This window comes from Camelina sativa, chromosome 19 (genome assembly GCF_030686135.1).
Source record: "Camelina sativa cultivar CO46 ecotype springtype chromosome 19, ASM3068613v1".
In the NCBI taxonomy this organism is placed as follows: domain Eukaryota; kingdom Viridiplantae; phylum Streptophyta; class Magnoliopsida; order Brassicales; family Brassicaceae; genus Camelina; species Camelina sativa.
Genome location: NC_141898.1, coordinates 17,338,204 through 17,355,119, shown reverse-complemented (window position 1 = coordinate 17,355,119; position 16,916 = coordinate 17,338,204). Strand labels below are relative to the sequence as shown.

The following is a 16,916-nucleotide window of genomic DNA, read 5'->3' as shown; positions in this document are numbered from 1 at the left end:
AACCCTTTGAGGGTCCATTCACTTCAAACGTTTGTTATTTCCAACCCTTTGAGGGTCCATTCACTTCAAACGCTCTTCGCCTAGCGCATGAACATAACAAGCTGCTTCTACAATGGAACAAGGTGCTACATGAAACCATCAAGGAATACAAGAAGGAGGTTGAGAGCTTGAGAGAAAGGGTGAAGCGACTCGAGGAGCGAATTTCAGAAGGCTAGTCCCTCCAAAGCCAGATCCAAGAAAACAACACACACAAAAAGGAAGTGAAAATGAGAAGGCTTTTTTAACACATGTGACGGCTTTAATTATTGTGACCAGTGAGGGGAATTCATGCATGGAGAGGATGTGACTAGGAACTATTTGTTTTTGTTTACTTGAAGAGTTAAGCTATTGTCTAGTTTAAAATGTTCTTTAGTGATAGTGAAAGGGTCCTAAACACAGATTTTTTGAACTTAACGGGATTGAAACGTCTCTTAGCTTTGGATATGAAATCACAGAGATAAAAAGAGTCTTCTTGTCAAAGAAGGAACTGTAGGCGTAGAAACCTTTTCCAAACAAAAACAGAGCATACTCTATATATAACTAATAAGACCTAAATGGGGGAAGAAAACACCATGAATTTGCCCAGCAAAAAAAAAAAACATAAGTAACCAGCAACACAACACCTCTATTTCCTTGTTTATATCTCTCTATATGTGGTTAATGTAAAACTCTGAAGAACGGTTTCAAATGCTTTCCAAAACTTTGCACAACAGATTGATCTCTTCTGCGGTGGTTGTTGAATAATCTTCTAATCACTTCCATGCCATTCTGCAAGAAAGCAAAGCAACATATTCTCACATAAGTAATCCGGAAAAGAAAAAACAGCACCAGAAGTAATCCTGCAATTGGGTTTTAAAGGTGTTTTGTTTCTGGTTGAAGGTTGTCTTCTTATATCAGTGGTTGCAAAATACTTCATTCTCAACGTCTCGTTAACAACACTAAAAGCTTATACTGCTTTGAATCCTAAGTAACTCAAGGACAAAACCAATATCACTTTTTGAACGCTTTGTAAAGACTCTGATATCGGTAACATTCATAAAGTAGCACTGAGAAGAGCAACAAATATACCAGAAACGCTAGTAAACTTCTTAACATAGATCATGGTCTTAACTTTGATAACATGTTCTAAATTGGCAAAATCAAGGAGAAATCGAGCTTCGGAGCTCACGGCCATAACTTTTAACACCTAGATTTTATAAATTCCTACTTAGAGAATGATCCTAAACGAGCTAATTCCAGCAAACATGGCGTCTATATTCATACAGCTCAAGAAAAGTAAATACAGCTTTAATCTTCTTCAAGATCAAAACAACAAGAGTGACTAAGTAACAGCTCAAACATGAATCATATGACAATCATCTCAACCTAAAGCAACCAAAACACATGTCAACAGAGCCAGGTTCGTCATACAATCCAATATATTCAGAAAAACACAGTCTTTGTATCAAATCAAAAAACAGAGATTTTTTTACCTCAGGCGACGGCGACAGGCTGACGAGTTTTAGGTTCGTTGTTCTTCTTCGTATCGTTTTGAAAATCTTCCATATTGTAGATGACGGTGATATAGAGCGAGCAACTTGGACAATTCGCGATCTCTTCGCCGAGCCCGAGATCCTCTTTCGTAATCTGGAACAAGTCGCCACAAGGGCAAGGATACGTGTACGCTTGTATCTCTTCGTTCCATTCCATATCTTCTATCTCAACATCGTCGTATGACATCGTTTCAACTAGCCGGAGTTCGAAAAAGATAAACTTTTTTTTTCCTCCGGCAGAGAATTAGGGCACACCGTATGTATGAATGAGCTCCGCCGCCGCTGTGTTTAATGTATATATGGGAAGTTGTATACTTTAGATTGCTTCCATTTAGTCCTCAAACTTTATGAACTATTAGAAATCGACCTGAAACTTATTTTTTATCCACAAAATGTAAATGTCAAAATCGATTGAATAAAAAAGACAATACTTGGATTGACGAGTAACCTCGATTTCCCCTCTCCCTCCCTCTATAGCAACCTCGATTTTACGTGGTAGAAACTTTGATGTAAATGACCAAAATTTTAAATTTTTTTTTTGGATGATAAAAATATATGTGAACATCCGCAAGACATATTGGAGAGAACCATCCAAGAAAAAGAATTGTGGAGAAGAGCAAAAAACAGAGAGTCCGCACCAACGATAATAGATACATAAGTGCTTTTGCACCCCATTCCACAATAATCTCTTGTACGTTTTATAGACGAATCTTGGTATACAGAGGTGGATATGAGTAGGCATGGTTAGATTGCGTCAGTGGGTAACAAATTTCTGCACATGGGGTTAAAAGGATCACGCAGAAGCCTATCTCCTTTACATGCAGAGTTAGACACCTTTATTTGGGCTATGGAGTGCTGAGAACATATGGCATTTCAGAAGCGTACTTAAGGATAATTCCTTCTTTATCTGGAAGGTAGGCGCATCATATATTCCTTCCTTGATTCATGCATACATGACGCTTCCCTATTTGTGGATCATAGATTAGGATTTAAGCAGCTAATCCTCTTTATGAAGAAGAAGTTTGTGTTACAACTTCAAGAACGAGTAGATTGTCACCTAGCAGGAAACGTTGTTCCTGCATTTTTATCTCAGCTGGATAAAGAAAATTAGCGTTTGAAATACTTCTCTAGGGGCTTGTATTGAAACTATTCTAATCATCATTTTTTTGGCCGCATAAAATGGTTGAGAGGTGCATCATCTGGATATAAAGACTGCGTTTCTTCATGGAGAATTAAAAGAAGATGTTTATGTTGTTTAGCCTAAGGGTTTTGTAACCTATGGTAGTGAGGAGAAAGTGTACAAGCTACACAAAGCTCTCTATGGGCTAAAACAAGCTACTCGGGCTTGGAACACTAAGCTGAATAAGATTCTTCTGGAACTGTGTTGTGAGAAGTGTTCCAAGGAACCTTCTCTATACGGGAACAAGAGCAGCTTCTTGTTGTGGCAGTTTATGTAAATGATTTGCTAGTCATTGGTTCAAGTCTTGAGTTAATACTCGATTTTACGATAGGAATGACGAAAAAATTTGAAATGAGTGATTTGAGAAAGCTTACCTATTATCTTGGAATGGAAGTTCTTCAAGAAAAGGATGAAATCATTTTGTGACAGGAGAGATATGCTAAGAAGATTTTGGAAGAGACTCGAATGAGTGAGTGCAACTTGGTTCTTATACCTATGGAGTTTGGTCTGGAGCTGTCCAAAGCGTCACATGAGAGACGCATTGATGAGCAAAATTATAAAAGAAATATTGGGTGTCTTAGATACTTGCTCCATACTCGAATCGATCTTTCTTTCTCTGTTAGCGTATTGAGCAGATATCTACATGAGCCGAGGGAGTCTCATGGAGCTGCATTAAAATAGATTCTGAGATATCTTCGTGGAACGATCTCTCATGGTATTTACTTGATGCGAGGGATTAAAACGGGTTTGATAGGCTATAGTGATAGCAGTCATAATGTTGACATGGATGATGGAAAGGGCACAACAGGTTATGTTTTCTTAATCACTTTCTCAAAAGCAACAGGTCGTGGCTCTATCATCATGCGAAGCAGACTTTATGGCTGCTACAGAACCTGGTAAGAAATATATTTGGCTTCAAGATTTTTTTGCTGAAATTATTGGGTCTGCGAGTGAAAAGGTGACAATAAGAGTTGATAATAAGTCTGCAATAGCACTCACCAAAAAATCATGTTTTCCACGGATGTAGCAAACACATCCATCGAAGATATCATTTCATACGCGAATGTGTTGAGAATGATCAGGTTGAAGTAGAGCATGTTCCCGAAGTTGCACAAAAGGCTGACATCTTAACTAAGGCGCTGGACAATAACAAACTCAAAGAAATGAGAGATAAAATTGGAATTCAAGGAGTGAGAAAGAGGGATTTCAAGCCTAAGGAGGAGAATGTTGGTTTAAGCTTGTAAGATAGCTTGAAGGGCAAGCTATCCTAATCCTACCAAGTTATGGAATAGGATTAGTTCTATTTAGGAGTCATCTAAATATGTTAATTTTTACTTATTTGGAAAAGGAAATTTGTTTAGGGTTCTCTCTAATTTTTACCTATTTGGAAAAGGAAATATGTTTAGGGTTCTTTTTATATGAAGAGTTGCCAAGGTATGATATGCCTTTGAGAATTTGAGAGAGAGAAAGATTAAGAAGCTTTAGTTTTTGAGTTATTTTTCTAAAGCTAATAAAATGAGTGCTTTTATATTCTTGATCTAAGCATTCAAATTCTATATTATCAAGGTTTTGAAATTCAAGAGACAGATCCATTCCATAGCTATTTGTGATAGAGAAAGCTTGCCTCAGGCCCTCAACGCAACTTTAAAGTATTGTTGCAATCATCAGCATGACAAGAGATGCGCTTTAAACTTTTCGGGGAGTCTTGGATGGGAGCTCAGATCATCTAATATTTGCTTCTAACCTTTCCGATGCAGTAGTGCGACGTTAAACCCCAATCTCATCATTAAGCGTATAGCTTGCACTTGGTTTATAAATAACTCTTATCACTTGATCAATAAATTAATCAAAGATTTTTTTTTTCAATAATTGGGAATAATATCTCATTACCTTTTAATATTTCTTAATATAATAGAACCTCTATAAATGAATACTTTTTAAATTAATATTCGCTATAAATTAATAAATTTTTCCAGTCCCGAATTAGACGGTGTAAAAAATAACACAATTCGATCAAATAATAAAATAATTATTTTTTTGAAAATCCTATGTAAAAATATAGTCCCAACAATATCATAAATTAATAATGATATAAACTATATATATATATATATATATCTAAGAAAATTTAGTGAAATATGACTATATTGTTGTTTGTCTATTCTTGAATTTGCTAACTAGTTGGAGTTCATCTCTAATCTTTTTCATTGTATTAAAAACTTTTAATGTTGTCGTTTTAAATCGCATCCAAAAATTGAGTAGAGTGCTAGTTGCGGTAATTGTTTTTTACATGTAATTGGTTCTAAAGGCACCACAATATGTTGTTCGACTTCATAATTATCATGAAAGATAATACCAACAATTTCTTCTAAACTCTAAACTTCTAACATTTATCATTTTCACTTAGATAATTAAGTAAACTATTAACATCAATCCTATTATGATAACCAAAATTATAAATTAAGAAAATTTTATAGAAATGTGAATCATAACAAAAGTATTTTATTTTGAAAATTATGAAAAAAAAATGTTTCTTCATAAGTTAATATTTATTAATTTATCGATAAATTAATAATTATTAATTTATTGATAAATTAAAACTTTTATAAATTAATAAAATTTCAAGATCCCAACCTTATTAATTTATAGAGGTTTCACTGTAAAAATCATCAGTTATCATTAGCACTAACAGTGACGGACTGATATTACATTTTCAATTTCTACAAGTTGTGGATAGAGAGAGTTATATTATTCAACAACTGTTCAATAAAACAAAAAGTAGGAAACAATGGATTCACGAAGAAATAGATAATAAGAGTTGAAAATTCAAACCAATCCAGCTCGGCTTACAATCATTCAAAGATGTTATCTAACTTTTGCTACGTGGGGTTCGAAAGCAAAAATATTAATAATAGTGTAATGAGATAAGAAGACACTATTAGGATTGGACAGGGCCAAGATCATATCCAACTGCAACGAATAAAACTAACGACACCTCACTAGATATATCACAGATATATGAATATTCAGTTTTACCCTTTAGAGTTTGTCAAAAATATGAGAAAAAGATCCGACCTGCCGGAATCGAACCAGCGACCTAAAAGATCATATGTTGTAAACATCTACAGTTTTCCGTACCAACTGAGCTAAGGTCGGTTGTTGTGGTGTATCAAGATTCAAAAATACATTTTATAGGTAATTTATATTTTAAAACGTGGAAAATTCAAGATGAGAGAGATATTAATGAATAATGATGGTCCAAGCTATTATGTATATATATGCCAAAAAGACAAGCGACGGTCCCCAAGTGTGAACCAGATCACAAAACCAAATGTCCACTTCCGTGTCAAGTACACAATTGTTAACAAAAAACAATCAAACTTAACCATGGTTTTTTGTAAGTCAAAAATACCAAAATAACCCTCCGCTTTCATTGTCTACATAAAGCTCACATGCGTCTCTCTCTCTCATTCATAATTAAGATATTAAGATCAAGAAAAGAAAAAACAAGAAGAATGGCAAAAGCTATGGAGGTTTGGGTGGGAGAGATGAAAAAGATGAGTGAGAAGATAAACCCAAGAAACCCATTGATGCAAAGGAACAAGACATCCTCTCTTGTGTCAAAACAACAACAAGGATCAGAAGAAGAAAGAGGACTTCAACAAAAGACATTAAGAGAGAAAGAGGAAGCTGCAACTATGTCTGAGCTCACTGTTTGTCTTCTCATGGACCGTTTTGTTCCTTGGTGATCTTTCAATACCCAACTACTTCTAGATATTTCCTTTTAGTGACGTGTATAATATATCTAGAATTTCATGTATATGATATATATATATATATATATATATATATATATATTAGCTGTTGTTTATTTAGAACATGTTTTAAAATTTCCTTGTAAATCTATGTTTAAATATCTTTTGAAAGTAAGTAAATAAATCTGAAACATATACAATGTTTAAGTTATTGAAAGTTGTCATAAAATGGTACATAAAAAGGAAATTCTTTTTAAAATATCAGGGATCAGTACTTTGCATAAAATAGAATGGAGGATATATGAAAAAGAAGACCAAAGTTTTGCGAACAATGTCGAGTTGAATTTTTTGATTGTCGCGGTGTGGGCGTTACTCGTTAGAGCATTGAGAGGAGAGGATTTTTTCTAATAATCGTCAATTACTGACATTAGTAAACGGCCGATTGGTTAAAAAAACCTGAAAGAAAATGTTACTGTGGATCAAAAAGAATGTATAATACTTTATACATAATACATTTTGTTAATGATAATGTGATCCTTTTTTTTTGTTTTATTTTATTTGAAGCAATGAATTTTCAGTAATAAAAAACCCCGAATTCTACAATGCATTAGAACATCCTTCACTCTGAAGGTAATGTGTCTAAAGAACAATATTTTCATTTCTACAATGAATAGTTTTCACTTATTGTTAGGTTGGGGATCAGATAAAAGTTGGTACCGGATCGAACACTCCGGCTTGAGTCCAAAATAACGGTTTAAAGAATAAGGTCCAACCGGACATGAAACAACCCGATCTATTTTTTTTTTTAATACAAATATATATAATTAAATATCTCATACTATTTAATTAAATCAACCAAACCACGATATATCATTAAACAAGCAACAATCATTATGCACAGCGGAAACATACCAACAATACAAAACCAACATATCATCAATACAATAACATCCCTCCCATTCTATCCAACAACCTAGCATAACTCATTCAAGGTTCCAACATCAATAATATAACCATAACATAATAACTGAGACTCTAGATCATCCTCCTCCTCATCGCCATGATTCCACATCACATACCTGCATACTATAAACAACAATTGAGATGCGTAAGTATTATCACAAATACTTAGTGAGGCAATCCTCCCATCTACTGGGCTATACACACAAGCAACCGAGAAACCAATGTTTAACAAATAATAACAAAACACAAACAAACCAGGAAACAACAAACATCAGCCGCTGCTGACAAGATTGGTGTCGACCGACACCTACTTGGTGTCGATCGACACCGATTCTGCAGATCGTTTTGTTCAAAGCTGAAAGTCGCATAACCGCTTTTCAAATCCGCCAAATCGTCCGAAACTCACCCAAAACACCTGGAAACTCATGGAAACCAACAATCAACCACAAGAACACAAGAAAATAACACAAACAACCACAGAAACACAAAAACAAGCAAAACAAAGGATTCTCAGGCTTAGATCAGCCATGGTCATTCACTCACCTCTTTGCAGGAAGTTTCTGGCCCAAACTGACGAATCCAACACCTTAGAAGGCTTCTCCTTTGCTCCTAGCACAAGATCTCCACTCCACAGGAACATATCTCTCAAAAAAAGCCAAGAATCTCTCTAAAAGCCTCTAATCTCTCAAGAACACCTTTCTCCCTCTGTTTCTCTCTAACAAATGGCAAACCACCTCTTTTCCACGATCTAGGTCGACTTTTCCCTTATATACATCGGTTAGGGATTCCCAAAAAAGCCAAACCAAACCAAAACGACCATTTAAATCAACCGGTCGAACCAAAATTGATGGTGTCAATCGATACTCCCCTTGGTGTCGATCGACATCCACTCCCAAAGTCCACAATGTGGTTCGCAGATGTGACAAGACATCACTTAGAACGACAAGGAGCGGAGTGGAGTTTGGAAGAAGTTAATACTGGTGCGTTAACTGAAAAGTGTGTCGTACAAGATCTCGGTCAAAAGATGAATAAATTAGCTTGCAGAATTAACAGATCGGAGATCATATTGTATTAAGTATAAATATATAATAGTTAGTATAAAAGAGAGGAAAAATGTAATAAAAGAGGATCTGAGTTTTCCAAGCAAATAACAATAATAATTTCACTTGGGCAATTCATTTATTTTCAAAGTTTCTGAGTGCTTACAATTCAGAGTTCGGTACAACGAATAGGATAACCACTTGATGTTCATATATTTCACCTTGTTTTACCTTAGTATATTCACATCTTTTGCATGATTTACTATCTAGTTTGGCCATTATTGAGTAGCTTTAGGACTGTTTATGCATTAGAGTAGAATTGCATTGCATTTGCATAGTTTTTAGCATAAGCAGGTGATTTTGGATCCTAAGGAGCATGGAAGGATGCTGAAGAGGATTGGAGCTATCAAGTGAAGAAGACAAGGGAGCTAGAGCAGAAGAATCAAGATCCGGAAGTCCACTCGACCACCACACTCGACCAGACACTCGACCGTGTGCGGAGAAGGACTCGACCGGCTGGAAGAAGCAGAAGAAGAGGTCACTCGACCAAGCACTCGACCGAGCACCTGGTCGAGTTGACCGAGCCGCCTGCCTATTTTGTCTTCTAGCCATTTTAGGGCTTCTCCTCTCTCCTATATAAACCCCTTGTACCTCATGGCCGAAAAGAGAGCACTTTTTAGAGAAATAATATCTAGACCTAGTATTTACCTTTTTGGGAATTATCTACTTTTTGCCTTTCTTTTGCTTAGATCATTAGCCACTTTTGTATTATCTCAAGAAATCTTTGATACTTGTTGGTTCCATAACTTTCTAAGTATTGAGAATTTGAGTTTGATTTCTTCTTTAATATTGTAGATCTTTGTCTTATCTTTCTAATCATGCAAGTTTCAATGATTTCTGGGTTTATGGTTTTGTTCATCATGTTTAGTGATTATGAGTAGTGTGTAGAGATCTTAAGGATGGATTAGGCTGGGTAAAGGTTATGGGTGTTTAGATTGATCAAGCTTTATTGTTATACATCTCTTCTAGATTAGATATGCTCTATGCTATTCTTATACTGAGAGGGTAAGAGTAGATCTTAAGCTTCTTAGCATCACACCAATGTCTAAGTTGTTAGTTAAGGCTAATGCTAGAGATTATCATGAAACATGCTAAGAGATTAGATGTTTAAAGTGATTTTTGACACTGATGATCTGGTTGTTTAATGCCTACTTTTATATGTAATAGCTAGTGAGAACTAGGTCTAAGAATATCTAAGCTTGATTATTATTGTCATGAGAATGGATTAACAAGTATTAGAAGATCATTGTCTAGAGATAGCTCATTGTTGATTGAGGTTTGTTGATCAGTTTAGATAACCATAGCTTGAGCCCAGCCCATGAATCCATCCTTAGGACCTTTCTTTGTCTATTGATTTCCCTGTTTAAATCCTGTTATTCGCTTGCTGTTTGATTTACTTTCATTTTGCTTTGTTTTGATTGTTTTTCTGTCTCTGTTCTTCATATTAAGTCACTCGACCTCCCACTCGATCGAGCATCCGATCGAGTGCTTGCTCGAGCATCATCCAATGTTCTTGTTTATGTTCTGCATATACTTGTTTCACTACCTGTTTCATTTCCTGTTTCATTCCTGTTGTATTCACTTCATTTTTGTTTGATCCTGTTTCTTGTCTTACATTAGTTTAGTTCATGTTCTTGTTTAGTATCATTACTGCTTTCTTTCCACTGTTTACTTTGCATTTAGTATCTTGTCTTAGTAGCTTTACATTCTGCATTTTATCATTATCATTAGGTTGTTAGTTAAAAACATTCATTATATTTGGCTTGACTTAGATAAGTATGCATATCCTGATTGCTTGCATCACACTCATTATGGATTGACATTCTTTATGCTACAACAACATAAGGGTAATTGAAACACCTTGCATCCACCTGTTCATCCATCTCTATCCATTTTCATCATCACACCACCAAAAAAAAACATGTTTCAATTTGGCGCCGTTGCCATTTGAGTGTTTGTTTGTGACATTTAGGATTTATAAAAGTCTAAGATTAAGTTCTATTGTTCCTTTGATCACTACTGACTAAGATTCTTCATCTGCTTGTTTATTTTGAATCTCAGGTACCAACTCGACCAACCACTCGACCATCTGCACGATCGAGTACCTGATAGAGCCACATCCCGAATTCAAAAGGAATACTTGTCTCAGTCAGTTCGACCTTCAACTCGAGCCAGTGCTCGACCGAGTGTCTGTTCGAGTCAGTCATCGGATCAGTTGATGCAAACAAGATCCAAGGGAAATCAGAATCTTCAGAGGTACCTTGATCACATCAACCGCCTACCAAGAGACCTAAGACAACAGAGGACAAGAATCCTTCAAGAACAAGAAAATCAGTTGCTAATGGAGCAACAAAACAATCAAGATCACAGGCCAAGGCACATTGGTGCAGGAGATGCTACAAATAAGAGCTGGCATAGTTCCTCCTGAAGTTGCCAACAATAATTATGAAATCAAAAGTGGACTGATCACAATGATTCAGGCAAACAAATTCTATGGTCTGCCAATGGAGGATCTTTTAGATCATTTGGATGAATTTGATAGGATTTGTGGCTTAACCAAGATAAAAGGTGTTAGTGAGGATGGCTTCAAGCTCAGATTGTTTCCCTTCTCACTTGGAGACAAAGCACACCTATGGGAGAAGACACTACCAACTAGTGCTATAACTACATGGGATGCTTGTAAGAAGGCCTTCCTAGCCAAATTCTTCTCTAATGCTAGAACAGCAAGGTTGAGGAATGAGATCTCTGGTTTTGCACAAAAGAACAATGAAAGCTTTTGTGAGGCATGAGAGAGATTCAAGGGCTTCTAAACTCAATGTCCACACCATAGATTCAGCAATGAGTCTTTACTCAGCACCTTATATAGAGGGGTTCTACCAAAGATAAGGATGCTTTTGGACACAACCTCGAATGGCAATTTCCTCAACAAGAATGTAGAAGAAGGATGAGAGCTAGTAGAGAATTTGGCTCAATCAGATGGGAATTATAATGAGGACTATGATAGAACAGTGAGATTTGCCACCAATGATCAAGATGAAAAGCATAAAAAGGACTTGAAGGTTGTTCATGAGAAGTTGAACAAGATTCTACTTAGCCAACAAAAAAACATTCATTTTCTTCGTGAAGAAGAGGTTCCAATTCAAGATGGGGACAGAGAATTTGCTGAGATTTGTTACATGCAGAATCAAGGAGGGTTCAAGGGCTACAATCAATTCAAGAACAACAACCTCTCCTATAGAAGCACCAATGTAGCAAATCCTCAAGATCAAGTTTATCCACCTCAACAGCCCCAACAACAAAACAACTATGCACCCAAGCAACAACACAATGGTTTTCAGGCTCCAATGTGTCTCCCTCCAGGGTTTCAGACCAACCAAGGACAAGAACCAGATTTGAGAGCTATGATGCAGCAACTGTTACTTGGGCAAGCAAATGGGCAGATTGAGGATGCAAAGAAGTTTGCTGAGCTGAACCAAAAGTTAACTTCTCAATATAATGATCTCAACATCAAGTTTGAAAGTCTGAACTCTAGAGTGAAGTACATGGAGAGCAACATTGCTTCTACTTCAGCAACAAAACCTAATCAACTTCCTGGAAAAGCTATTCAAAACCCAAGGGAGTTTACTGCAAAAGCTATTCATCTCTATGAGAAAGCTGTCACTGAGGACAGTGAGATTCAAGCTAGGGAGGATTTATCACTTATTGAAGCCTAGAGTAAAGGTTTTTTACAGCAAAATGAAGCCGACAAAGAACTAGACCAAGTGCTCGACCACACACACGATCGAGTGACCGATCGAGTCATTGCCACAGAAGCTGTTAAGCCTGTTAGATACATTCCTCCTGCTTACAAACCACCTCTGCCATTCCCAGGACGTTTCAAGGAACAAAAGCTGAAGGAACTTAGGGAAATAATTGAAAAGAGGGAAGTGATGGCTTTGAAACAAGAGGTTGTCATTGAAGAAAAAGAAGAAGAGAGAGGACCTGCTTTGGAACATTATGCTCCATATCCTCTCTACAAAGGCATGCTACTTGAGATATCAAAGCAAAAAGCTCATAATCAGGACAAGAGAGACCTTGAGGAGATTGAGAAAGCTGTTATCCCAACAAAACTTGAAGACCCAGGTCCATTCAACCTACCATGTTCACTGAACTATATGCACTTCAACAAGTGTCTATATGACCTTGGAGCCTCTGTAAGTGTCATGCCCTTCTCAATAGCAGAGAAGCTAGGATATGAAGAGTTCAAGCCAAGCAACCTCTACATAAGTATTGCTGATGGGTCTAGGAAGGATGTGGTAGGCAAGCTGGAGAACTTTCCAGTAAAGATTGGCAAGGCAATGATACCAACTAACTTCATTATTATAGAGATGGAACAGGAGCCTGATGATCCTATTATCCTTGGAAGACCATTCTTAGCCACTACAGGAGCTGTCATTGATGTTAAAAAGGGTGTGATTAGCCTGGATATTGCTGATGAGTTGACTATGAGGTTTAATGTCAAGAATGCAACAAACCAACCAACCATAGGAGATCAACCCTTCATTATAGAAGATAAAGCAGCTGATGAGTCTTTTAAGAAAGAGATGGACTCTAAGGTCAAGGTATCAACCAATGAGGTAGCTGTTCAAAACCTCAAGACTTCAGTTTAAGAATTGACTGGTCTAGTGAAGGATCTTCAAGTGCAACTCAACAAGAGGTCTTTGAAGAAAGCAAGACCAAGACTCAAGATTAAGAAGAAACAAAGTTCAAGTTTTAAGGAGATAGTGATTAAGAATCAACACCAAAGTGATCAAGTAGTACCAAGGAGGATTTCATCACCTCCTTGGTCTCCAAACCAAGCCTAAAAAGGCATCAAAAGTCAAGCTTAGTGACTTCAAACAAGCTCACTAGGGAGGAAGTCCCTAAGGTATCATTGTACATATGTTTAATTTTCCTTGTAGTTTTGATTTCTTTTCTTTTATGTTTGTGTTGGGCAGACCTTTAAATGAGAAAATAGATGGATTTGAGAAGAATTGGACTTGTAGAAGTGGATTCGCAAGGCAACTCGACCAGCCCACAAGAGGTACTCGATCGAGTGGCATAGAAGCCCAAGCCCACTCGGTTCCCATTTTTCTTGCACAATCGAGTGGAGGGAGAAAGGAGTTCAAATTTCAAATTTTGGTCAAGTACTCGACCACGTGGGGTCGAGTAGTGGGGTCGAGTGGCAGCAAAAGAGAGTCAAAGATTCCAAATTCAAATTTGAATGTGAAACATGTTATTTCTATGTGGGTTGTGGTGTATGTATGAATGTAGAGATGATGAATGGACATATGGATGCAAGGTGTTTCAATACCCTTATGATGTTGTAGTATAAAGGATGTCAATCCATAAAGAGTGTGATATGTACGCAGTCAAGATGTGATCAATGCATTCAAGTTAAGCCAAATATCAAGTTGATTTGTTTCTAACAACCTAATGACAAAAAATGTAAATGCAGAAGATTAAAGCAACTTAAGACAGTACTAATGCATAATTAAACTGTAGAACAAGTGCAATAAACTGTGCTATGCAATAGAAAACTACTAACAAATGCAACTAAGAGCAAACTGAAAAGAAACAGAACATAAACAAGGAAGTAAATTGGCGCTCGAGTAGCACTCGGTCGAGTGGACTTCCGGATGAAGAACAGAGACAAGACAACAATCAAAACAGAGCAAAACACAAGTAAATCAAACAGCAAGCGAGTAACAGTATTCAAACAAAGAAATAAATAAACAAAGAAGGTCCTAGGGATGAATTCATGGGCTGGACTCAAGCTATGGTTATCTAAATTGATCAACAAACCTCAATCAACAATGAGCTATCTCTAGACAATGATCTTCTAATACTTGTTAATCCATTCTCATGACAATAACAATCAAGCTTAGATACTCTTAGACCTAGTTCTCACTAGCTATTACATATAAAAGCAGGCATTAAACAACCAGATCATCAATGTCAAAAATCACTTTAAACATCTAATCTCTTAGCATGCTTCATGATAATCTCTAGCATTAGCCTTATCTAACAACTTAGACATTGGTGTGATGCTAAGAAACTTAAAATCTATCCTTACCCTCTCAGTATAAGAATAGCATAGAGCATATCTAATCTAGAAGAGATATTTAAACGATCAAGCTTGATCAGTGTAGATACCCATAACTCTTATCCAGCCTAATCCATCCCTAAGATCCTAAGCCACTAATCAGATCTAAAAATCATCATGAAGAACACAAACACATAAATTAATGAAACTACCATGATTAGAAAGATGAGATAAATATGAACAATTTGATACAAAGAAGTGAAAGCAAATACTCAACAGATTCAAAGTTGTGAAGGTTACAAATCTATGAAAATCTAGAGAAAAGATAAGAGATGATGCAATAAAGTAAAGTAGCTAAAAATGGCAAAAACTAGGTTATGAGGTGTCTACAGGGTCTGCAGGGTCTCTAGGGTCTGACTTTTGCGGCCACAAGTGCTAGTACATATATATATAGTAAAGAGAGAGAAGCCCTAGTTAGCTAGAGGACAAAACAGAGAGTCATCTGCAAGTGCTCGACCATGTACTCGGTCGAGTGCATGGTCGAGTGGTTTGTCTGTCACGTGCATCGAGTCTTCGATCTAGGATGATATATGTTCAGTAAAATCTGAATAACTCTTGAACTACACCTACAACTCTTATGAAGGATGCTGAAGATGAATCACAACGGAAGATCTTCATTCGGATCGATCTTTGAGGAGCTCGTTATGAATCCGACCGTGTGCGAGGTTGAGTGTTGTTGTCGAGTGCTTTCTTTTACGTTTTTGATGCTTCTAGTCCTCTTTTTTAGCTCCAGAAATAACACCATGTCCATTCTTAGACTTTTAGAGCTCCATAACACCTATTAATACTCCAAATGCACAAATGTATGCAATGCATGCTTCTAAACATCCTAAGTGCATATTTGAACAGAAATGGTTATAAAACCTAAGGAATCACTTATATATGATGCAAAATATGAACTAAACAAGGCTTTAAATATGGTAAAATACATTGACATCAACACCCCCAAACTTAGTTTTTGCTTGCCCTCAAGCAAACAAACAAGACAAAGAGAGGGAAGTGAGGTTTGAAAGTGGGATCTCAGATCCTAACAACTTGCTAATGAGCTACCTAGAATCAATGTACAAGTTACTAGTACTATGATGCAAGGTGAATGAGCTGTACTTAAAAATTTTAGACAGACCTATCACAACCTCTACTGATTCAAGCCTTAGACATCCACATGCATTCAGATCAATCATTTCCTTTAACATTCATTAAGCAAGAACATGAATCAGAAATTGCAATGTTTAAACTCATTTGGCTTGGTAATAAAGGTTTAGAGACAAGGATGATCTCTCTTTAGAGTGGGGCTCATTAAGTCAAGATTCTCTCATAAAAAATGGATTGAGCTTTAGGAGAAGGCTAAAGGTAAGAACTAATAGACACATACAAGAACAAAACCTTGTCTACCTAAAGGTACCCAAAGTGTTTATCCTATCATTCTAATCCCAAATTGTCCTAGTTCTACCCTTTAACTTCATCTCTTCTCAAATACCCTTTTCTCTTTTGTTTTTAAGCCTTAGGAGAAGTTTCTTATTTGAATCAACTAGTGGAATGGGGCTTCTTTCTTATTTGCTATGGTTCCCTTTTCTTCTCATTTCTTAGGATGTAGAAGCTTTTTGCTAGACTCTTCTTTTCTTTCTTTCTTTTTCCTTGATTAGAACCATCTTTAACAATCTCATACTTCCCATTCTTTCACTAGAGCTTAAATTTACTTAAACACAATCCCCTCCTAAAGACTCTTAACTTTTTCTTTCTCTTTTTTTTTCTCTTTTCTTTCCTTTTATTTTTCAAAATAATCAAGTCCCAAACCAAACAGTTAAACCACCTAGTCCTATCTAGTTTGAAAATTGCAAACTAGAACTACACAAGGCTTTATTCTTGTCAGCTCAATCCCAAAAAGGCCTCACACACACAAGAATAAACATAGCTTGAAAGAAAGATTGGTTAAGGGTATTGGAAACCGATCTTAATGATTAAATCAGCTATTTGGATCAACAAGAGTGGTAAAAGGAGAAAGATGGTCCAAATATGTATATGGTATCCATGAGTTTAAAGCAATGCACAACTAGATAATTACAAGTCAATACTAGGTTCTTATAAGTAGGAAATGACATCAAATCACAACATGCTTCAATTTAGACCAGAATGCAATATATGAATTCAACACTTGGTTCAATCTTATGCTTCTAGCTCACTCAACTAGCATCAAAGTACTATTAACTTGGGCATTGATCCTAG

At 36.4% G+C, this 16,916-nt stretch overlaps 3 protein-coding genes and 1 non-coding gene across 4 annotated transcripts; 2 read left to right on the top strand and 2 right to left on the bottom strand.

Moving 5' to 3' along the window:
• Positions 1-666: 666 nt before the first annotated feature.
• On the bottom strand, positions 667-1,861 carry LOC104766911 (diphthamide biosynthesis protein 3). Its single transcript, XM_019241443.2, has 2 exons — positions 1,512-1,861; positions 667-807 (listed from the first exon to the last, which is right to left on the bottom strand). Exon 1 carries the CDS (start codon positions 1,756-1,758, stop codon positions 1,513-1,515), a length of 246 nt encoding a protein of 81 aa, XP_019096988.1. The 5' UTR covers positions 1,759-1,861; the 3' UTR covers positions 667-807; position 1,512.
• A 4,206-nt stretch (positions 1,862-6,067) lies between these two features.
• On the top strand, positions 6,068-6,717 carry LOC109130946 (uncharacterized). Its single transcript, XM_019241096.2, has one exon. It carries the CDS (start codon positions 6,204-6,206, stop codon positions 6,498-6,500), a length of 297 nt encoding a protein of 98 aa, XP_019096641.2. The 5' UTR covers positions 6,068-6,203; the 3' UTR covers positions 6,501-6,717.
• Positions 6,718-11,295: 4,578 nt separating this feature from the next.
• Positions 11,296-11,402, bottom strand: LOC147920714 (small nucleolar RNA R71). Its single transcript, XR_015591821.1, has one exon. It is a non-coding gene; the product is annotated as a small nucleolar RNA R71 (small nucleolar RNA).
• A 1,189-nt stretch (positions 11,403-12,591) lies between these two features.
• On the top strand, positions 12,592-13,218 carry LOC104768085 (uncharacterized). Its single transcript, XM_010492017.1, has one exon. The coding sequence runs from the start codon at positions 12,592-12,594 to the stop codon at positions 13,216-13,218; it is 627 nt and encodes a 208-aa protein (XP_010490319.1).
• Positions 13,219-16,916: the final 3,698 nt, after the last annotated feature.

Coding starts and splice junctions, on each gene's coding strand:
- LOC104766911 (XM_019241443.2), bottom strand. CDS start 1,758: ATGTCATACGACGATGTTGAGATAGAAGATATGGAATGGAACGAAGAG.
- LOC109130946 (XM_019241096.2), top strand. CDS start 6,204: ATGCGTCTCTCTCTCTCATTCATAATTAAGATATTAAGATCAAGAAAA.
- LOC104768085 (XM_010492017.1), top strand. CDS start 12,592: ATGCTACTTGAGATATCAAAGCAAAAAGCTCATAATCAGGACAAGAGA.